Consider the following 24,158-nt stretch of genomic DNA (forward strand, 5'->3'; position numbering starts at 1 on the left):
CAGGGCTGCGGGGAGGCGTGGGTGTGGCTGCTGGAACCCGCGGCGCGTTGCTACTCCTGACTGACTCTGGTGACTTCCCTGTGCCGTCTCCGTTGGATGTTGACAAACCGTTTGCTACATAAACGTCTCTCCGCATTACCATGGTCTGCAACCACGATTATTTAATTTCAAAACACGAAAAACCCCTGCTGCTGCACCTGTGAGCCGAACCTGTTCAGAGTAGCTTCTGGCTGCTTTTTGTTTGGTTGGGCTTGCTTTGCTTCTCACAAGTGGCATATTGGACTTTTTCCCTTCATATTTGCTAGGAAATTGTGTTTGGGGAATAATATGTATTTCTGTTACAATTGGAAATACAATTATATCTTTGAATTCACTTGCACAAGGTTTGAAAAACCAGCCTCATCTTTTTAATGTTCTTCATATTATGGCTGTTTCTAGGTTTATTGTGTATTTTATATTTTCTCCCTTTTATTAATATTTTCTTTAAAAGTTTGCTATTTTGTGCATTTTCTCAAAGACTGTATTACAAATTTATGATTGCTATAGATTTTGTTTCTAGCTGTCTTTCCTTAGTCCTTATGAATTCTTTCCTCTTACTTTTCATATATAAATGATAAAGATTTATCTCTAACTAGTACATTCTCTAAATTCTTATTGAATTTTCCAATTTGGATTCTTCGATAATGAATTTCCATTCTATTTTGCTCACTTATTAAAAATACCTAGTTAAAATTTTGCTTCAAAAATGATGCTTTAACTATATCCAATGCCTTCTAATGGATAATAGTTTTAAGAATAATGATTTCATTACCTTTTCCAAATAGAAAGTTTACTTTTGTCAAGTTGTAGCTCCTTGTCCATTTTAAAGTTTAAATGTTATTATAAGACAGCAGATAATTATTATAGAAAAAATCAAAATATATAAACAAGCTATATAGACAACATTAAAAATGCCCTCAATTCTAAGAACCCCCAAAATAATTCAAACACCTTTGTTTCGGTGCTGAGAAGCATCATTCTATCTGATGTTGAAATATATGACAAAGCTATAGTAAACAAACCAGTGGTGTGGCGGCATCACATGGATTTAGCAACAATGGAATGGAGTAGAGAATGACGACATGAGTCACTCCACTATGATGAGTCAGCTGACCTTCCCAAGGTCGCCAGGTCACAAGTAGGGGAGCAACAGCTCCTCCGTGACCACCACTGAGAAAGGAGAGCAACCACAGGGGAAGGACAGCAGGCCCTGATCTCACGCCACGCGCGACCATTACCAGACGGATAAAAGTCTTAAACTTGGGAAAACTCTAAAACTCTTGGGAAACTCTAAGACCAGCCAGACAACACAGAAAAAAGAGAGTTAAGATTTAGATACTGGCCTGCGCAAAGATCATAGACTACGTTATAGGAAGTCCAGGGAGTGAAAGTGAAGGCGGCGAGCATACATCACAAGACCGCGGTCACCAGGACAGGAGACAGTCCACCAGCTGTTCGCAGAGGCCAGCCGAGCAATTGGGCTTCTTGATTTTGAACCTGGGGCATAATTTCTTGTTAATAAAGTCTTTCTATTGTTGATGTCATTTTTAAAAGAAATAAGCCAACCACGGAAGGATAAATGTATGTGCCACTTACTCAGGGGAATCCAAGAGAGGCAAACTCAGAAATGGGGAGTCGCGGGCGGTGTCCAGGGGTTGGGGTGCGGAGAACAGAGGATGGAGGCCCAGGGAAACCAGGCCTCCCCGTCGTACGGTGCGTTCCGGCCACCGGCGCTACCGGCACTGCGCTGTTCACCTGATACTCACTAGGAGAGCACATTGGAAGTGCCCGTGCCTACCCAACACGGTGTGTGTGGTTTGACCATTCTGGTTATGGTAATACCTGTACCAACCGTGCATGCATCACGGCGTCGCATGGTGCTCCTCAAAAGTATGTCATTTTTATTTATTGATGATACTCCAGTAAGGTGACAATATTTCAGAAATAATTACGTTTTTTAAAAATCAAGAATGCACACAAATGCATGGGTCCCATTAAAAATAGTGAGTAATGCAGGCTCACACCTGTCATCCTAGCTACTCAGGAGGCTGAGGTCTGAGGATCGCCGCTGGAGGCCAGCCCGGGCAGGAAAGTCTGTGAAACTATGTATGATCTCTAATTAACCACCAAAATTAGAAAATAAAAAAGAACCAGAAACAGGGCTCCAGACCTCAATTCAAGCCCCAGGAATGAAACCAAGTACTTAAATAAGGAAGATTTAGAAAGGTCAATAAAATGGTGAATAGTTGCCTCAGTTTTCTAAGATGAAGCCGGTTCGAGAAGGCCAGGTTTCCCCAAACACACAGAGCCGTTCTCCCCGCCAGTTCCTGTCATCCTGCTTCTCTCTTTCCCAGGAGCAGAAAAGTCAAAGGCTGCAGTCACGAATAGCCAGGATGCAGTCCCTTAAACGACAGAGACACGAAGGCCAGGGCCCATCACTGGTCCCTGGAGAGGCCACCAAACAGCCGGCCTGACTGCAACGCAGGCAGCGCAGCCCGAGGTCCACAATCTTCTGAGCAGGGAGCTCCCAGGCTCCACACGGGGGCGTCGTCTGCCTCACTGGCCGGGGAGCCACGGAGACCGGGAGAACGCGCCTCCCAGCATGCCTCACTGGCTGGGGAGCCACTGAGACCGGGAGAAGGCAGCCTCCCAGCATGGAGCATGGAGGACGGAGGTTTGAACCCAGCGCCTTCACTAACAATCACAGTTACTTATCTAAGATGCGTTCAAGGTCTAGGAGAAATAAGAACAGGCCACAGCCAAGATTAGTATGCAGAAAGAAATAATAAAGATCAGAATCAAACATTTTAAGAAGAATGAGAACCAAAAAATAACACAAAGTATCAGTGAAGCGGAATTGGATCTTTGAAAACAGAAACAAGATTGACAAGCCATTAAACCACACTAACCAAAACAGACCTACAGGACAGAAATCATGTTTTAAAGAGGAATATGGAAATACTGCAACAAATACCACACTGAAATCCAGAGGATCGGTATCGATTGCTTGAAAACTTTTATTAAAATGAAACCTAAAAGAAATGGATCAATCCCTAACCACTTAGAATCTTCCAAAATTGAATAGTGAGGATATAAATGAGGGTTCAAATACAGAGGCTCCAACTAAAAGGTAAACCCAAGACTAGATGGATGGGCTGCTGAATTCTGCCAGCCTCTACAGAAGAGCAAACATTGATCGATGAACACCAAACTGCTCCACTAAGTAGAAATGGAAGACGCACATTTAAACTCACCCTATGAAGTCAATATTGGCGTGAAAAGTGGATTAGGATACAAAAAAACTTTAAGCCAAAAACTATAGACAGACTTTCTCAATGAGCTCATTGCAAAAAAAAAAAAATCCTTGATAAAATAGATACAAACAGAATTTAACAACATAGAAAAAGAGCATGCCCATGATCAAATTGCTCTCCTGCACGAATGTAAGGATGGCTGACATATGTAAGTCAACAGAGGCTGCAGGGCACAGCAACAGAACAAAATTCACATGGCGATTTCCATAGAGATGTTGCTTTAGTGACCAACTCTCCAAGAAACTAAGACGCCCTCAGCAGATGCCTAGAGAATACAACACCAGTGGTTCTGGAAACGATTTCAAGAGCTGACACATGGGCTCACATCAAATTAAAAGCTTTCATGTGGCAAAAGAAATAATTAACAGAATGAAGAGACAACATTGATCTGGGATGGAAGTAAACCTCTGCCAGCTGTTTACCTGGCAGGTGATTAAAGCTCACTATAGATCATAAGCTAAAAACACAAATACTGAGAGAACAAATAACCCACACAATAAACAGGCAACTCACGCTTTTCAAATGGAATTGAAATGGCCAAAAATCTATCCAGATACATGTTCAACTAAGTCAAAGCTACACTGAGATTTCATCACAGTCCAGCTAGTCTGGCTCTCACCCAGGAAACAAACAAACAAAAAAAAAAAACAATGAATACTGTAAAGATCTTGAGGCCAAGGAATCTTCCATAGCATAGCTGTTATGGAAATTAGTATGGAGAATCCTCAGAAAACCAAAAGCTGACCAACCATATCCAGACAAGATTCCTTCACACCCATGTCTATTGTACACTATTCACCTGGTCAAATTATAGAATCAGCCCAGGTGCACATCTACCAATGAATAGATAAAAATGACATAGCACACATGTGCACAATGGAGTATTATGCAGCCATAACAAAGAATTACATCACTTGCGGGAAAATGGAAGGAACTAGAGATCATCATGTTAAGGAAAGAACGCAGACTGAGATAGACAAATAGCACATGTGTATCACACATGGATGGATGATGGGAGGATTACGTGGGGATTGCTGGGGTGTGGGATCCAGCAGAGAGAGGCTGAAATTGTTAAAGAAGGGGTCTGGAGGATGAGGGAGTGGTGAGATGAGTTTGACTGGGGAACATTATACAGATGTATGAAAATACTGGAACGAACCCCTTTTATATAATTAATACACTGTTGAAGAAGTCCACCCTGTGGTCTGATTCTAAGTATCTTCCAAAAAGGATGAAAGTCAGTTTCTGATAAAGGTTCTGGCACAACCATGTTCATTGCTGTTATTTATTGTAAATTTATGGAATCAGGCTAGCTAGCCACTACAGATGAACAGACTGGAAAAATATGGCTTGTATACATGATGGAATATTATTCAGGCATAAAGAAGGATGGGATTAATAAAATGTGAGAAAGCTTCATCTTACACTTTCTAAAATGATCATAACATAAAAAAACTGAGTTTCTCTCTTTCAGGCAAAAGAAATACAAAGGCAAGGAAAAACACCCCAGCCAGCCACTTTATTTCTGCAGAGTAAAAAAAGGTTTTACATAGCATTGTAACTGAAACATATTTCCTAATAAGAGGCTAACTCTGATGAAAGATAAATTTATAACAGAAGAGAACAGACTATCTCCATTGGAAAAACAAATGTTGAAACACAGTCCTTTTTGGCAAAGCCAGAATCATGCAGAATAAAAGTTAACAACTGTCTGTGTCCCCAGCGACAGATGTTTGCCTAAATACTACCACCACGGTGATGTCAGGCAGAGATGCTGAGGCTCAGCCCAAAGACGATTTAAATCACCAGATAGAGCCGCGTGCCGGGGGCTCACACCTGTAATCCTAGCTACTCGGGAGGCTGAGATTTGAGGATCTCGGTTCAAAGCCAGCCCGGACAGGAAAGTCCGTGAGACTCTTATCCCTAATAAACCACTAGACAACTGGAAGTGGTGCTGTGGCTCAAGTGGTAGACCACTCGCCTTGAGCTGAAGAGCTGAGGGACAGCGCCTAGGCCCAGAGTTCAAGCCCCACGACCAACAACAACAAAAAAAAATCACCAGATAGAATTTGAGTCACGCACACCATCCAAAATTTTAATGTCAGAAAATGCACATTTGGTAGGGAGCAGAGTCAAATCATCTACTGAAATCCAGAAGAAACAAAGAAACAAAAACCCACAATGAAGAAAATTCCCTACAATTATCTGTTTATGTGCTTTGTGAGCAGCGTGGAAGAATTATGCTAAATGGTCATTTAACACAAAAGCATATTCTCATCCCTAGGGAAGCACATTAGAAGAAAAAATAAAATTTGAGAGGAATACATGCTGAGAATCATTATTTGTTTTAACAGGTAAAGGGAAAATATTTCCCCCTGACTTTCTTGGAAAATCAAATAATACTCTCCTGTTAAGTCTATCCAAACCACTTTTTATGGCTCCTAAGGGCTTTAAGAAAGTAATAACCTAAGTCTGTGGGCTGAACTATCAATTTGTAAAGACATGAAAGTTTTACATGATAGTTTATCTATATCTATCTGATGTAACATTTTGGAAAGTTTGCCATTGTTGCTTAAATTAAAATGCAGATCTTCAGGTAGAAATTCTCTTTACCTAGTTTGATACAATGAAAGGATCACAAAACAATCGAGGTATTGTTCACACAAGTAGTCGGAACAAAGTAAAGAAGTCACCCAGCTCTTCAATGCCTTTATTCCCCTCCAAGAATGGATTTTCTAGAACCCTTCATCTCCTGGAGATCCATTTGTCCAGTGCATTTTATTAATTATTTGCTAACTCTGCCTTGAATTCGCCAGAGAAGGCTGTTTCAAAGGATATCATCTTCAGTGAAATTTGTATGCTTAAGGTGAATGGTGTAGATACTTTGCAATCACTCAAAAAGACAGTAACATTTTATGCTAGTGCACGTGGAGAGCATTTCAGAAAAGCATCACATTCATTAAAAGACTAAACAAAAATCTATCAATCAGAGAATGCTGCTTCCTGCCTAGGCTACTCTGATGTCGAGGTCGCTCAATACTAAGTCCCGGTGACTCGGTTAATACGTTTGTTTTCAAACGTTCCTTCTAGCACGGCGACGCTGTTGCCAGGCAAACATTCAGTTCACAGTCGGCTCGGAGCCTTGTCACTGTACCTCTTTATGACACAATAAACACATCTCCACCTAGTCCCACCATCGTCAGCCTCTGACATTGCGTAACTGAGTTCTGAAATCATATTTCATGGCAGTGAGTCTGCCAGGGAGAATTTATTGACTTAGCGATCCCATCCAGCACCTCCAGCCATGCGGAACTGCCCCCCGCCCCAGTGCGAGGCACAGCAACAGTGTGAGCGTTTTCAATTTGGCCCAACTGCCTGGCAAAAGAATTTTCTATTACATGGGTGGGTGAGATCAACCCAGTCTGAAACCGTTCAATTGGCTCTGTGGCAGCCGGGAACGAGCGCACAGAAGGAACTGGAACTGAACCGGAGTCCCTGCCCTGGGCGGAAGTTCTGCTGGAGTCACAATGCTGAGATAATGAACTGGGAAAACACCATGCTGGCCTCGGGCTCCTCCTTCTGTGGGAGCCGCCCCTGGCCTCTGCCCCCGGCCTCCGCCCCCCAGCCTCCGTCCCGGCCTCCGCCAGCCTCCACCCAAGGCTCTGCCAGCAGGGAGGCAGCAGGCAGAGCGCCCCGTGCTGGGCGGGGACAGGATGCAGGTTCCTGAGGGAATCTCACTCCTGGGGCTCTGTCAGTATTCATTCTCTTGTACAAGGTCAGTAAATAAGATCAGGGACCTTTGGGAATCATGTATGTGTGTGCACACACGTGTGTATGAGTGTATACGTGTGTCTTCACATGTGTGTTCACAGGTGTGTTCACAGGGGTGTGTGTGTGTGTGTGTGTGCGCACTGGGGCTTGAACTCAGGGAGGGACTGATGCTCTCCCTGACATTTTTCCATTCAAGGCTGGCACTCTACCACTTGAGCCACATCTCCACTTCTGGTGTTTTGCTGTTTAATTGGAAACAAGACTGATTTGTCTGCCCAGGCTGGCTTTGAACCATGACCCTCAGATCTCAGCCCCCTGAGTAGTTGGGCTTGCAGATGTGAGCCACCAGCACCCAGCTTAGAAACTACTTGTTAGTAACATGGCAAACATTCAATTCTTCTAGTCTACAGACATGAGACATCTGTTGTGTCCCCTTCAAATAGAGATACAGAAAGAAAGAGGATCATGCCTGGGAGACTTGAGATTTGCAAAACAGTGGTATTATCAACAAATAATCTGGAAATAAATAGATTTGTCTACATGTATTTCTGAGACATAAAGAAAACCTGGGGCTTGGCATAGATTTAGGAAAAACAGTGACCATCAATGCTCTTCTTCCTCCTCCTCCTCCTTCTCCTCCTCCTTCTGTTGGTCATGGGGCCTGAACTCTGAGCCTGGGCACTGTCCTTCAGCTCAAGGCTAGCGCTCTACCACTTGAGCCACAGCACCACTTCTGGCTTTTTCTGATTTTGTGGAGCTGAGGAATCAAACCCAGGGCCTCATGCATGCAAGGCAAGCACTCTACCACTGAGCCACCTTCCCAGCCCTCAATGCCATTCTTCTTAATGCCAAGAATTCCTGAACTTCAACATGGAATTCCTCATTTCAGAAGACAGCTAATGATGATAAACTGTGTGTAGATTAATTTGATATTCTACCTGGGCATCTTCTTGAAGCCAAATGCACAAGTTTAAAACTGTAGCAAAGGACAAAATTACTGTTAGACAGCATTAGATCATATTTTATGGAATATAAGTTTCATGGATATATGAAAATTATTTTAGCTGGTCCCAGTTTGATTTTCATATAAACGCTAGATTATTTCCAAGCTTTTTGTTATGGTCTGATGCTATCTAAAATTTCACATAGAGTCTAAAATATTCATATTCTGCATGCAATAGATATTTATTTCCTGTTTTTGGTCATGAGGAAATGTTTTCCATTTCTGCTATGTGTAGAATTAATCAAGATAACTTATGTGCCAGTAACATGTGTCTATTTAACATAAAAGATCATATTTTACTCCACCAAGCTAAAATGTATTGCCTCCAATCACCATTCTAATTATATTAATACATTCCGAAAATTTTAAACTCGCTACTTTTCACTCAGACCTGCCAATATCTCCCACAAAGTACATATAAGTAAATGGAAAACACTTTTATCTGCATTTTCTTCTCTGCTTTGAAACTGGTGCTCACAATGTTGCCCAGGCTGGTCTCAAACTCATGTACTCAAGTGACCCTCCCACTTCACCAGCATGGGCAGCCGTGACCACAGGCTACACCACCAGCTCTGGCTCTGTCTACACTGTATTCATCATGTATTCAGGGTTCATCATAACAAAGAATTCATCAGGAACTTGCTCCAAGACACAGAGGGATTTCAGGCACAGTCCAGGTTAATCATAGACTTACTTCCAAAGCTTAGTAAATTTTAAGAGTTTAAGGGATCCTTAAAAAAATACCTGATCAGAGCTGGAGGCCTGGCTCAAGTGGTAGAGCACCTACGCGGCCCATGCAAGGGTCTGTGCTGAGATCCTAGTGCAGCCCCCTGGTGCAGCCTGAGCCTGTGATTTTACCGAGGAACGGGGCCCGGAGCGGGAAGCACAGGTCTGGGGCCGCAAAGCTCACACAGGCTCCGTAAAACTCCGCAGACTTCACATAGTACTAAGGTACTTTCCATTTCAAAAGTGTTAGTGATCACTTCCAAACACATGTCATCGACTCCTTATGTATATCTCTTATGGCAGAGTATACAATGGGGCCTTCATACCTTTTCTGAGTATTTTACCTTGCTTACTGTGTAATAATACATGAGAGAAAAAATGGAGACCTTGTACCTACTTGCTTCATTTTAATAAGGAAAAAGATACTAACTTTCTCCTTGATGTCATTTTTGAAGCTCTCCGCACTGCACACATGATGTGTTTTGTTTTGTTTCCCCTAAAGCTTCATAAAGCCTTCATTGACAACTTCCCTTATTTCTTCTATAACACCTGTCAGAAAAGTGTCGCACAGCTTCTTCACACACAATCAAAGCAGCATGGCTATAGGCCGAGCACCTGCCCTGCATTTAGCAATGCTGCTGTAGGAGATGACCCCGTCATGCTCAGAGGAGTCAGAGCACCGGACTCTTGTCTAATCTATCAGACCTAAAGCACTGCCTCTTCTCACAAGGAACTGGGCTTTCAGAATAGCCATGTGACATCTCAATGGGCACACAGGCAGAGGTTTCTGCGTTCCTAGAGACTAATGTCTTAGTCTTTCCAACAATACAACACCGAGGAACTCTTCAGAAGACTGATGGAGAGACACACTTCGAAATTTCATCCTGGAATTACATAAGATTTCCTGCTTATGATTTAAAAGTGTTTTATATTACTGAGCATATTCCAATCCAATACGGGTTTTCTTACACATACTATACAGATTCTTGATGACAGGCATTGATCAAACGATCAGACACTTCCCAGAACGCGTCCTCACCTGCCCAGAGAAGAGGTTCCTGCTGTCCTCCAGGTACTTGCTGAACGGGTTGGGCTCATACACTTCCTCCTCGTTCTTCAGTAATATTCTGGATTTTACAGGTACCGGGCGAATTACTCCAGGTTTAGTCTTTATGGAAGACAAGTTAATTTTTTAATGAGAAGGGGGAAAAATACCACAAAATGAATAAATGAGTATTATGGGGTCATTATCTGTTCTCAGCAAGTATAAATGTTATATAAATGGCTAAAAAGCAGCTTGGAGGACAAATGTAAGGTAGCTGAATTATTGCTAATCATAAAACCAGATAGCTGTTTGATTGTGGCAAGTTCTAAACACCTAAACATTGACTGTGCAGATGTTCGAAAGCCACGCTGTCCTCCCTGATCCAGCCCTGCCGGGGACCATGTTTACCAAGAGCCTCTCCTGTGACAGGGACGCAGAGTGCTGCTTGGGGACAGCCGCTAAACCTGTGACAACTTCCTGTCTCTCGAAGCTGCTCCTGGACCCCCAAATCCACAGAGGTGGGCCTCAGGAGCCACGCTGACATCTGGTTCCGTTAGGATGGAGCCAGAGCCGGTAAGCATATAGTCCCTCCCCACACACACACCAAAAACCCCACCTTTGGTACATTGCTGTCAGTTGCCCTGCAGTTCCTCTGGGAGACTGGAATATCATACATCAACGTGGAAGCTGCGAGAAACCTTACTGCGGGTTAAAAGCCAGTGCGTGGAGAGGCCGCGCAGGCCTGGGAGTCACGACACTGTCCAAAGTGACTCCAAACAGTGCTGGCCCCGCTGAGCTTCCTGCCTGAGACTCCCTCCCAGTACCTCTCTCTTATACAATTTTTTTCCTAACTGAAGTTTATTTCTCTCACTTGCGATCAAACGAGTTTTAGCCAAACCCATCCATCACTCATGATTTATAAAATTGTACCCACTGTTAATTTGACAGAGAGGAAGAGAGCTGTAGTTTGGGGCCACTGGAAGCAATGTTTCACCAACTCGGAAATCTCATTTCACTGATAAATGTCACAGAGATGATTGATACATTTCCAAAAGCATCTAAAAACGCAATAAGAACTGGTGACACTCTTTCTGTGGGAGCATTTGCCAGTGATTATCCTTCCCGACCCCGTATCCGATAGGAACACAGCAAATGAGCTCTCCGCCGGCCCCGCGGCCCAGAGGTGAGCCCAGACGCCGCATCTACCGCTCCACTCTGCAAAGCGCCAGGTGTGTTTTGAGTGTGGAATAACTGTGGCCCTGCAGCACTTTGTCCAGTGGATGTCTCCCTCGCTGTTGGTGAGTGTGCAAGTGGGGAAACACAACCTGAGGAAAATGTCTTCTTTCCCAGGCTAAGAAATTTCTCCTACTTAAAAAGAACACTTTGATTTCTCTCAAGAGGGAAAAACACCGGGCCCGTGACATCCAATTATGCGTGGAGTCTGGAGAGTGAGAGCAATGTCAGAACTCAGCAGGAGAACAGAGCCCAGGATTCGCTTATTTCTGCGGACACTTGTGTTGTGAGGGGAGGCGCCGGTCGCGGGGCCGGGATCCTCGCTTGGACGGACTCCCTAACTCTTTCCACTTGACCTGACCACCAGCTCCTCTCTCCTTCTCTTCAACTCCTTTGTGAAGTCAATGCAGAGCATCAATACAACCCCAGCACTCAGGCCTATCGGACACCAAAGCCAATATGGAACTTTAGGGGCTAAGCAAGGTGTCAATGGGCAGGGAAGAGAAATCATGACATGTGAGGAAACACCGGAGTCTCCACTGCCGGCAGGCACACGTGTTCCCCGGGGTGCCCTGGAGCATGGCGGTGAGCCGCAGGACTTGTGCCTGGCACCACCCTGGTAAGACCAGAGGAGAGTTTTCTGGCGAGTAAATATGATGTACTTCCGGGTCGAAGGTGGGTTGCTGATGGTCTGGGTTTGTCCCTCTGATGGGTCTTATGTGATTCCCTGGAGCTCCCGAATGTCGGGGTTGTCTTTTTGCTGGAGAAGCACTGGAGGGGCTCTGTCTCCTCTGTTCTAGCAGATTCTCCACGCGTGCTTATGCTGACGTCTGCATTCCACTGGCACACCCCACGCCCTTCCCCTCACCCGGCTCTCATCTGCACGCCATTGCTCTTCGCCTTCGAGCGCAGCTATTGCTTCCTGCTCACATTTTTGCAGCTGCATTTTTCATTTGTTGCAGTTTGTCATCAGTATTTCACAGACACGGAAGCCAAGTCAGGGAGACTGGACATGATCTGCCTTTGAAACTTCACTTTCCTTCTCTCGGCCCTTACCCACGGCCCCAACCCAGATGTCTGTCTGCACTGGCCAACCTAGCAGCCTCGGCCAGTGCGCACCTCTGAATGCCACATGTCCACACGTCTTAGTGCTTGTCCTGCCCTGTCCTTCCATCCCTCGGGAGCTGTACCACACAGGAGTAGCAGGGCGCGCATTTCTACGTATGCAAACCCATCTTCCAGGTATCAGTCTTGAAGCATGTTTTATCCCATCTTTGGAGCAGCATGATACGGGACTGGCGTGGCTGCTCCACGGATAATGTTTCTCAGGGGACCGGCCACCTGCCCGTTCTTGCAAACACAGCATTTCTCAGTGGTAAGTGGGCGCAGGATCTGCATTTGCAAACACTAAATTGCCACATGATGTGAACTAACGGCTCCATCCATGTAAGACATTATTCGTTAGAACCCTGACTCCAAATGGGCCTGAAGGCCAGCAGTGTGAGCACCCAGAGCCTGCACCAGCGCTGATCTCAGACCCATACGAGACCTCGGGATTCCAACCTTCACTTCACCCAGGCCCTAGAGGGCTTTCCATTAGACCAGAGCTCATCCTGTTAAACATGCTGCAGATCCGCAGATAGGTAGGTTGATAGCTACAGTAGGTAGATACAATCGATCAATCGATTGATCAATAGATAAATACTGTCTTGGTGAGACATCTCACAGACCTTATCTATTTGTTACTACAGGTGGAAGTGGAGACTGATGCATTCATTTCTAATAAATATGACATCTTTGCTCAGTCACCTAATACTTTTGATTGTGCAGTAGAAGTTTTCTTGAGGAACATGTTTACTTTTTGCAAATATAGTTTGCCAAGTCTGTACACACATAAACACAAAAGAAATAAGATCATCCAAATTAGGGAATTCTGTAAAATGAGCTATTATATTGCAACTATTCAGTACTCTTACAACTCAACCAGCCTTGAGAGAGCTTTCTCTTTTTTCTTTCTCTTCCTTCCTTCCTTCTTTCCTTTCTTTCTTTCTATTTTTTTCTTTTTGGTATTGGTCTTGGGTCTTTGAACGCAATGCCCAGAGCTGTCCCTGAGCTTTTTCACTCAAAGCTGATGCTCTCTTTTACTCAAAGCTGACCACTTAAACCACAACTCCACTTCTAGATCTTTTTGTGGTTAATTGGAGATCAGAGTCTCGTGGACTTTCTCGCATGGGCTGGCTCTGAACCACAATCTTCGGATCCCAGGCTCTTGAGTAGCTAGAATTACAGGCTTGAGCCACCAGCGCCTGGCCTCATTCCTCCATTTTCATCTGCTTTAGAATCCATCGGAGAGGTAGACTCACAAAAGCCAGACACAATGGTCATGTTCATGACGTCAAGAAAAGCAACTGCAATGGGAAAACACTTTAAAGAGCCTGTTCTCAACGCTAGCCTCAAGCCACAGAATGAGCCCTGGAAGACCGTCCAGGTGGCGCAGGTCCATTTTCTCTGAGGGGCTTACTGAGAACAGGACGTTCTGAAGTGCCTCGGAGTTCAAACACTCCCCTGGCGACGCTGAACAGGCCTCTGCCAGACACTGCCGCTGGAGGGAGAGTCTCCACTGCAAACTGCGGGGTCCAGAGCTCAGGAGAAGGGAGCTCTCGTTATGGGGCTCAGGGTCCAGAGGCAGGATCAGGACAACGCTCTTGATGTAGGGGCCTCACAGTGCAGGTGAGGAAGCAGCAGGTGACCGAGGTACAGGTCACTCAACCCCTGCGCAATGTCACTCAGACCCACGGAAAACCTGCCAACTGGACCCTCCATACTTCTTCTTTCCCAAGGAGAGGTATCAGGGCCCTGAATGCCAGCCATTGGCCACAATTCCACACTCAGTGAGATTCTGAGACTCCAATAAGGTAACGGGCACCATGGGGCTACCTAAAGAACATCAAAGAAGTCTGAAGGGAAAAAGGAATTTATATGAATTTATTCATAAATACGAAATGTTAGCTCATAGATGACCTAGACTCTCTCCACTGAAGTAACATAATTATGTATATAATTATGTTTCATTAAAAAATAAATGTGCTAGGTGCCAGTGGCTCACGCCTATAATCCTAACTACTCAGGAGGCCGATATCTAAGAATCACGGTTCAAAGCCAGACCAGGCAGGAAAGTCCATGAGACTCTTATCTCCAATAAACTATTCAGAAAACCTGAATTGGTCCTGTGGCTCATGCGGCAGAGCACTCGCCTTGAGCTGAAGAGCTGAGGGACAGCACTCAGGCCCAGAGTTGAAGCCCCACGGCCGACAAAAATCAATCAATCAATCAATAAGCATGAGGCTTGGGCAATAATTATGGCCCAGAGCTGAAGAAACGTGATGGATGATATAATACAAACGGACTACATTGAACTATTTCAGTGACAGCACGCTGCAGGCTAAGGAGGCTCCTGGTCAATGCCAGCTCTTCAGCATGTTCGTCAAGGGAACCTGGTCAAGGAGAAACTGTCTTTGAGCCTGAGGAAGACATCATCGGTTCCACACAAAAGCTTCTCCAAACAACAGAGATCTCACGAGGCCTCAGAACAATGAGGCAGGACGCAGCAGCCGGCTCCGGGAGCTCGGAGAAAGTCTCCGTGAGGTTCACGCCTCTCCTTTATGCTGTTCCTGTAGACGGCGTCCTGCTTGTGCTGCGTCTCACCCTGGGGCTTATTCTCCATGTCTTGAGGTCTACTCTCTCACCATCAGCCCTCTACCCAGAACAGCCGTGAACGATTGGCAATGGCAGGAGATTTCAAAAGCAAGGCCAAAGGCCCCCCCTGAGCTCAAGCCTGAGCCCCGTCTCATGTGGTGAGCTGGGTCCTGCACTGTCCTCTGCCACCACGGGCTGTCCCTGCTCAGGGATGAGGAAGCTGCTCATCCAGAGGACACAGCTCCCTTTGCTGCTGGTGCTTATTCTGCCCAGAGCATTGCTCCTAGCATTGCTCCCAGAGCTCAGCACCGACCGCACCAACCGGCCTGGCCCAGGCTCCTGTGGACACTAAGTCACCAGACCTGGCAGACAATGCACAAGGCCAGGCAGAGCCAGACAGAGGAGATGCCCATGAACGCAAGGGACCCAAATCCCCCCCGTTCTTCACCAGCCCTTCCTGATCTTTCCTTGAGCACTCAGAACCAGTGATTTACAAACAGCGATTCCTGTCCATAAAGCGCACAGAACAAGGCGCTACCACGATGATCTGTCTTGACTCCTCCATACGCCTCGATGTCACCACAATGATTTCCTATTGCCCCCGCATCTTTCAGAGACCCCAGGCACAACAATCCCTGCTTGGTGCATAGAAACCCTTCCAGTGGGCAGAAGAGTTCTTCTAGCATGTTGATTAAAATGGGATGGGATTAGCAAACCAGCTTCATAAGGGACTCCCTTCCAGAGAAAACAATGAACAATGTACACATGCAGACACACATGCACACATGCACAGAGCACATGCTCTGCCACTGAGCTACAGGGCAAATATTTTAAGTAATGAGATTGACGGTCTCATTCCCTGCTAATGTTGATCTGATACAACTGCAATGCAGCAAGCAAATAGGCAGGTTAAGTGCTAAATGAAAACACTATCAGTGATATGCTACAATATCTTTTAAAGGATAGTAATTTTAAAGGATAGTACTGTGATAGTCTTACCATTTGAGCTTTTGGTTAAACTTGTGCCACCACAGCAATTTGTCATATGCTTCCTTTCTATGGTCCACTATGGTCACGTGATGACATTTTTGTAAATTCTCCTGTTACCCCATGTCTTTCTTTTCTAGTTCTTAGTAGGTTTCATTATGCTAGTTGTGTACATAAACCTACTATGTTAGTATGTGACTCCCCTATAAAGGAAATCAAACCATTGTCATATGAACTGCTTGTTTTACATTAAAATCTTTACCATGTAATTAACTCTACCACATCATATAGTACTAATATTTTTGTGTTAGGTATTAGACATTCATAAAGATGGACCCATGCAATCAGAACTCCCTGTCATGTCAGCATGCAGGCACACTAGGAACACGTATGTATAATGTGTATGATTGTCCTAAGTGTCATTTTTCAAGGGCATCTTATTTAGTCACATTATTCCAACTTGAATCACCCAAGTTACAAAGAAATTTATAACTTTATAAGTTATGTCACTAAAGAATAGTATATATTACATATGATTATTTCCACTTTGATTTATCATATTCCTGGGGCTCATAAATCCAGGGTTGCTGTCATGAGAGAGAAATCAAAGTATTTGGGTTGGATAATTACACCACTCCAAGAGATGTTCATTTCTTTGTGTGATAAGCTTGCTTGATAATAATCCCTCCACAAACGAACCTATATCTCAAGGGAAATTTGAGATTAAAACTTAAATTTAAAACTTGGTTGAGAAATGCCTTGAACTCTTTAGAGTAAAACTCTTTAAAGAATAAAGCTCTAACGTAAGTACAAAGGAGTTGTCATCTAAATCAATCAAAGTAATACTTCCTATTTTCCCCTTGAGAACACAAACACAGGATTATTTCATCTGCCAAAACGTGGTTCTTTGTGCATTTGTTTTTACTATAGTTAATTTAATAAAATCATATGCATATAGGTGTGTGCAACAAATGTATTTGCTCTTTTGAAATAGTTCATGGAAGTAGCTTGATGTAGTGTGCGTGTGTACGTGCACATACGCGCGCACACACACACACATACACTACACACATTCCATCAGCTGACACATAAAAATCTGTATTTTGTAATCTATATGGAGTGAAAGTCGGTATGAATATGATCAAAACACTTTCGTGATTTCCATACCTTACTCTGAAGAAGCGCGTGTATCATGTTTTTTAATTAATGGAATGGTAGTAATATTTCCACTCTAAAGTGGGAGCTGGTCGATTGTGTGAAGCTCCTGCAATGGCTGTTGGCGTTCCCAGTGTGAGTAACCACAGAGCCGGGCCTGAAGGAGCATGGGAATTACATCATGGAATGCTCTCACAGTTCAATTAGGAGATGGATGTCGGATCTCCCGTGCATGACACCTACCCGCCGTCAGCCCCGTAGTGAGGTCGGCAGGGAGTGTGCATTGTGTCTTCTGACATGTATTCCAGCATGCTTCCAGGTCTAAACCAATACATACCAATACACACATGCATTCAAGGACACCCTACCCATTGGGATTGCAACACGTGCCGAATGGGGCTATTTTAAGGTGACAAGCGCATGCGCTGTGTGTGAGCGGGTGAGCGGGCGGCAGGAAGCATTTGGCTGGGGCTCAGACTCTTGCACTGGCTCCACAAGTGCTCTACCACTTGAGCCACACCTCCAGTCCCATGATTCCACCCCATGGTCTTTCAGGATTACAAATAAAGTATCATTTTCTCTGTTATCAAGATACCTAAAGAATTGCTAGAAAACAGAAGAATTGTTTTAGAATGTGACTTTTGGCTTCTTTTTTGTGTCGAATTGCTTTGTTACATGTTTTTTATAATTTTTAGTGACAGATCTGTTGTTTAAGAATTTATAATATTTTAGGCAGTAAAAATTTGAAGACATAAGGAAAATGCTTAATGGATGGCATCTAGAAAACCTAGGGCTTAAGTGTGCTAACTGGGAAGAATAAGAAATAGAAAACACTTTTAACAAGCATTCTTTTACTCTAAATGCTATCTGTAAAGTCTGGGTTTTGGAATTTAGATCTGTGCTGCTCATTGGACCCACACCCAACCTGAACTGTCATCAGCTATACAAGTAAAACGCGTCTCACATACCAAAATTAATAAATAAAGCATATCAATTTCATCCTGAAAATGCTCTGAAATCCTGTTTATCTAGAGTCAAGTGGAATGCGTCACGTCGTTTTCTATGTTCCTTCTACTTTTTATGTAGTTACCAGAAATTTCAAGATGGCCTACGTGGGTTGTATGTATTATCTTTCACATTATTTTCTCTTGCCCGGCACTGAGCTTCATCCTGTCTGCACTAATGCTCCTCGCTCATTTCCACAAATCCAGAAGCGTCTTTACATGCTCAGCTGCCCCCTTCGCCTTGAGTCCCTGCAGGGTCTTCCATCCACAGCTCAACTCTCCTCTGCAGGTGAGCAGCCCAGTCCCCTCCAGAGCCATGAGCTGTGTGTGCGGTGGGGGGGGAGGGGCGACGGGGGGAGGGGCGACAGGCGGGGGGAGGGTGACGGGGGAGGGGGGCGACAGGCGGGGGGGGGGGGCGACAGGCGGGGGGGGTCGTGGAATGGTTTATCCCCATGGAGCTTTACAAAAGCATCAGTAAACTTCTGAGGGACAAGAATGTGGGCACACATGGGCAGCATTTGTGCACTGCCTTGTATGAAGATGTTGTGAAATGGACGTTTTCAGGAGGGCTAGGGCTGAGTGGGAGGCTACGTACCAGCTGATTCTCAGAAACCCCCGAGGATGCTGAAGAAAGGTTTGCCTGGAAAACAGAGCAAGGTGTACATTTAGTGAAATAATAAATCACGAAGACGACAACTCCACCCTTTCCCCTTCTTTGGAGCTATTTCATTATCAGAATAATGCAAGCCTGGTATAGGACTTTAAAACTTATAAAGGAAAAGAAAAATATTGCTAACAACAGACGCTTTTTAACAATCTGGTAAATGACCTTGCAGTATCTCTCCTACGAATTTTATTCAATTGCTTACGTAACATGATGGTTTCACGCCACATATCCCCCTCCATCTATTACAAAATCAAGAATTCTTCAAAGTCACTCAGTATGTCATTTTTTGTAGACTCCATACTTAAACACACATTGTTGATATTTATATAGAGAAAATCAAAATAAAACTAATTTTCCTTAAAGCACCTTTGTAACAAAAAGAAAAGCATAATAAGATTTTCATGATTTGAAAAGGGAAATGATTTGGCTTTAAAAACTGTTTTCCTTAGAAACTGGCTAATATTATCTCTTAGTCACTAGTCCCCTACTTTCCTGAACATAATTTCCTTCCTTTTTTTTTTTTTTTTAAAAAGTACTTTATTCTCATAAGCACATTTGCCGTGAGTTCTGTCTTCCTAATCCATTTTAAGTGTACAATACAATAATAGGATACCACTGACCCCAGAAACGCATGATAGACCTCAGGAACTTCCCGTCACCTGAGGAAAGCTTCATGCTCAGGGTCTGAGAGCTCCCCACACCTCCCACTCCTGAGTGTCCGTCCTGCTGGTGTGGCGTCCGAGGTGTTTCTTGAACTCTTTGTTGGAATGTTTTAATTTTATCCTCATTCACGCGTGAGAGTCCCACGGCATGGGATTTACCATGCGGGCTTCCATCCCCTTCAAAGGCCCCCACCAGCCGCGGGCTCTGCTGCGCTACCGCCCTTCTCAGTGTCATAACTTGGTGAATCTCCTGCTTCATATCCATTAGCACTTAGCAAGTTTCCTCATGGCTCTGTGGATTTCACGGTGGTCTATGCAGCGCGGTTTCCCATGCCCCCTCGTGGATAATATGTCCCTAGGGGAGCTGGGTGGGCAGAGGTGAGCAAAGGATGGCCGCTGAGGGATGGTTCAAAGCCTCTGCGGGCCGCAGGAGTGATCTCCTGCACCGCCTGGTGACCTCCGCTAATGAGGAGGGACCGCACGCTCCGGCGCGTCGGACAGTCTAGAAAGATGAACTGCTGATGAGCACGGTAACTGGCTAGATCGAATCTTTCTATCATCCCTACGCCTGTCACCACACCGAACTCTGTAAGTAGCTGTCAATAGATTCGTTGTCAACTAAAAGTAAATTAATATTTTAATTAAGTCCTAATAGAGCAAATTATGTCAAAAATTATGAAAGTCAAAATGTACAATTCCCCAAAAAAATTCCATTAAAAAGTTAGATGTTTTTGAACCGGGATCTCATTGCCTAGTCCGGGCTCTGGCCTCATACGTGTGATTTCTGTGTGAGCTTCCCAGGCATGGGAAGCTAGCTGCCACAGCTAGCTTTTACTTTGGTTATAGAGAAACTAAAAGGGAAAACGGGAGGATTTGATGTCTACTGAAAACTAAATTACTGCCAGGCAGCACCTGTGCCAAAACAGCTTTGGAGAAACTACTTCTCCCAACAGCTTAAAGCCAGAGACACACACGTTATACCCAAGCTCTCTGGTCATGGTGTCCAGCTGCCATTCCTTGCAACTCAGATTTGATCAAGAAAAAAACAGTGATGAAAAGGACAGAAGGCAAAAGGTCTTCTCTGTTCTGCATTCAACAGATCCAAGATGACTCTACTCCGTGCCCTTTGACATCACACACACATACACACACACACACACACACACACACACACACACACTGCTTAAACACTTCTGAACAATGAAACAAACAGATGGCTGCAAGGGTAGAGTTTTTAGCTTGAATTGTGCCCAGCTCTCCTATAACCCAGCAAACCTCATCCTCTAAAGGCAGGTCTGGAGCTGGAGGTGAATTTAAGTTACCTTTTCCCCTAAAATCTACAGCTGTATTAGTTAGAGTATGATGCCTCAAATATTCTCTGAGCATAGCAACAAGCAGACATGTGATCTGGCTAAATGGGAGACGGTGACCTTTATTTGAATATCTGTACAGGTAGAGAGATAGATTCTTAATAAAGTTTGACACCTCTTTTAATATATTGTGATATTTTAGAAGCAATGTATTTTCATTCAATGGCATTTTCTGTCCCTAAAGCTCATTACAATGAGATCTTACCTGGGTACTCTCTAATATTCAATTAGAGAGTCTGTCACGTTTATTTTCCTGGTACTTAAAAGTGATTCATGAAATGTAGAAAATATATAAGAAGATATGTTGTTATCAATAAAATGTGATTTCAACAAAGTTTTTTTTTTATAAATTAGTAATAAGCCCAAATACTCTATATTCTGAGGTGGCTCTTTATTACTGTGGTTTTGTAATTGCGTGAGGGAAATGGAATTATCTGGATAGCAATTCATATAAATCGTAAATATTTACTAAGTCAATTATAACACACAACCAAAACCAAAATCCATTCAAAAGTTGATAGACCCAAAATGTGATAAATTAGCAATTTTCACAAAATATTTTCTTCTTTACATAGGAAGAAAGAAACCTAATATGAGTATCATGAGACATAATCACTCATATGGTGTCTGATAAATCATGAATAAATTTACATATTAGCAAGCAGTTTGAAAGCTTGGAAAGAGTAAAACCATATTCATCACACTGATATATTAATATGTATTAAAATGTATTAATCACTAATAGAACCAAATGTCAAATTATTTATTCCAAGTTCAAACTGAAGGTTATTAGGCACTAAGACATAATTTAGACTTCATGAATAAATAAAAAGTAATTGGGACTGAGAGATAGTTTAGTGGTGGAATACTTTCCCAGCAAGCTCTGGACCCTAGCACTGCCCAGAACTGATAAGCTACTGAAAAAACTCAGACTGAGCCCAGCGTCTCTGAGAACACACAAATACCAGTGGCAGAGCTTTGATGTGAAACACACTTGGCTTGAATCTGGCCTCTTGGACTTCTGAGATTTGTCTTTCCTCTGTAGAGTGGAAATTTTCTAATAGTAACACCCAAATTATAGGATTTCTATAGAATCTAGAAGAACTAAATGAAATATTGATGACCAGATGGCCTAATTAACTCTTTAAGTTACTAACAACGTCATATATTCAACATATTTCTAACGCTGTTTTATTGAGCACTTCCTAGGTCTCCATTTAATTACTCTAAATTAGCTTGCAGTTCAAACACACCGTAAGTGGAGGAAACAAACACACACACAAAAAGACTTGAAATAATCTGAACCTACTGATCCTGCTTAATCCTAAAACACAAGTTTTTCCAAAGATGACAATAAACTCGACTTTAAAAATATCAATAAAACATTCTTTTGAAGACTATCTTTCTCTTTTTCTGTCTCCCCTCAGAGAAGGTAACCTTTCACCAAAGAACCATAAAGAGGAATTAGTCATACAATTCCTTTTTACTTAACTAAGCCATAACAATAATCCCCCAAAAAACAACAACAGGGAATTCTATGAACATGCTGATATGTTGAGAACTAACAGCTTTTCGAGTTCATTTGCATGTAATGCAGTCCTTTACCCAGTCTCCTGTTTTTATAAGGAACGAATAGTCTTGCTGGCTTACTGTTTTTGCTGTTTATTCTCTCCTACACTGTCCTCAGAAATGAGGACCTGGCTGTTGCATCCGCCCTCGGTGAAGGTACCTGCAGATGCCCAACAAATATTTGTCAAATCAATTAACGAAAAGGGAAAACTGAGCAACAGCTAGAAAATTCTAACTAGCTTTCCTGCTTGCAATGACCTGTGGCTGGCATTCAAACCCAGAGACTCAGGGTGGTCAGTTCCAATCTGCAGAGCAGTGCTTTGACTATTAGAGACATTTTTCCCTTGACTTTAATTTAATCCTTCCATTTGTCCTCTAATTTAATTCTCCTGTTGGTTCTTCTTCCATGGGGCAGAGCTACCGACCTGCATGACCCTTGCTTTGGACTTTAATCTAAGAATCTCTTCAAAGTGAAGGACATGCCAAGACCCAGCAGGGAGATGCTGTAAAGATGCCAACTTGGAGGAGCATTGGCGTGAGCTCTGCTTTGAAGGCCTTGTAGAATTCAGCTGTAAATCCATCCAGTCCTGGGCTTAAAAAAAAAAAAAAAGATGCCAACTTTCTCCAAACTTGGGGAGAGAGTAAAATGCTAGCGTGTTCAGATTTCTCAGTAGTGCTTTTGAATTCCAAGGAGAGAAGGGAGAAAAATACATAGTAAAAAAAAAAAAAAATCAAGTAAAAACTACCTAATTCATACATAAGATGAAACATCCCATAATTCATTGGATATAAATAGTAGAATTCCTAAAAGGATTATAATGCTGTCGCTTGTTAAAAATACTCAAAATATACCATATTTAAGGCAGATTGCTCACACAAGGTTAAGGCTCATAACTAAAGTAAACATCAGCTCTAAAATGTCATTATTGTTTCTCCAAATACATGCATCTGATATCATCTGGTGAGCGTAACAACGGAAGCTGACTACTGACAAGGGGGAGTAATTTATGAGTTGGCCCTGACAAAATGGCTTTTACCTCCCCTTCCAACAATGCTCTTTGAAAGACACAGGCAAATTTAACACCAACTCAAATGTCAAGTCGTCAGAGTAAGTTAAAAAAAATAAGCCAAACTTCTCACTCAAGCAACCTTTCATCAAGATCAAGAATTTCACCTGAGTCAGAGTTTGAACATCTAGTCTACCTTGAACTCATTTGATGAGTCATTGTTAAGTCTGAATGACTCAAAGATACAACGCAGGGCTGTGAGTGGGGATCTGCTGTAATCTGGTTTGAAAATGGATGGACAATAATAATTTGAAATAATCGCTAGCTGTGGAATGACCTTCCAGAGTTATTTCTGTCATGATCAAATGAAGACACTCCAGGGAAGAGTGCCAAGAGGCAGCAGCCCCGTAAACAGGGCCGAGAAGCCTGAGAGACAGCAGCAAGGGAGATAAAGAACCAAAGACTGTCCGCCAGCTTCTCCTGGGATCTAGAGAGCTTCTTAGTCACAAAAATACAGAAATACCTTTAAAGACGTTGCTTTCCTGCGCCCACTAAATGGTGAGCCGCATGACGAGGCTTCTTGTCTTCCAAAAATAGATGGGCAAAGGAAGGGAAGGGATGAGTTATAGATACAAAAGCGAAGGAAAAGGAGAGAGGATGAGGAGCCAGTCCTGGGGCAGGACTCCAGGGAGGGCTTTTCACAGGAACTAAAAAACCCTCACTTGTATCTACATTTTATGGATGAAAAACAAAAGCTAAAGGTAAACAACAACAAAACGCACACAAAAAATCATGTGGGTTTTTTCCCCCCCAGAAAGTTATGTAGAAATAAGACTGTGACTTAAACTTGGGCCCAGCCTGCCAAATGCCTCGTGTTTTAGGCATTACTCAAAAGGGCTTCAAATGATAA

At 43.4% G+C, this 24,158-nt stretch overlaps 1 protein-coding gene across 8 annotated transcripts in view; it reads right to left on the reverse strand.

The window, feature by feature from the left end:
• Positions 1-24,158, reverse strand: part of Mlip (muscular LMNA interacting protein) — a 139,431-nt gene that overhangs the window by 26,678 nt on the left and 88,595 nt on the right. For all 8 annotated transcript variants that reach the window (XM_070017280.1, XM_070017274.1, XM_070017279.1 and 5 more), the window contains 2 exons: positions 18,569-18,613; positions 9,893-10,021 (listed from right to left, as the gene is read on the reverse strand). In XM_070017280.1, coding sequence (XP_069873381.1) covers positions 9,893-10,021; positions 18,569-18,613 — 174 coding nt within the window. The remainder of the gene's footprint in view (positions 1-9,892; positions 10,022-18,568; positions 18,614-24,158) is intronic.

The sequence above is a fragment of the Dipodomys merriami genome, unplaced genomic scaffold (genome assembly GCF_024711535.1).
Source record: "Dipodomys merriami isolate MVZ:Mamm:240054 unplaced genomic scaffold, mDipMer1.0.p SCAF_122, whole genome shotgun sequence".
Lineage (NCBI taxonomy): Eukaryota > Metazoa > Chordata > Mammalia > Rodentia > Heteromyidae > Dipodomys > Dipodomys merriami.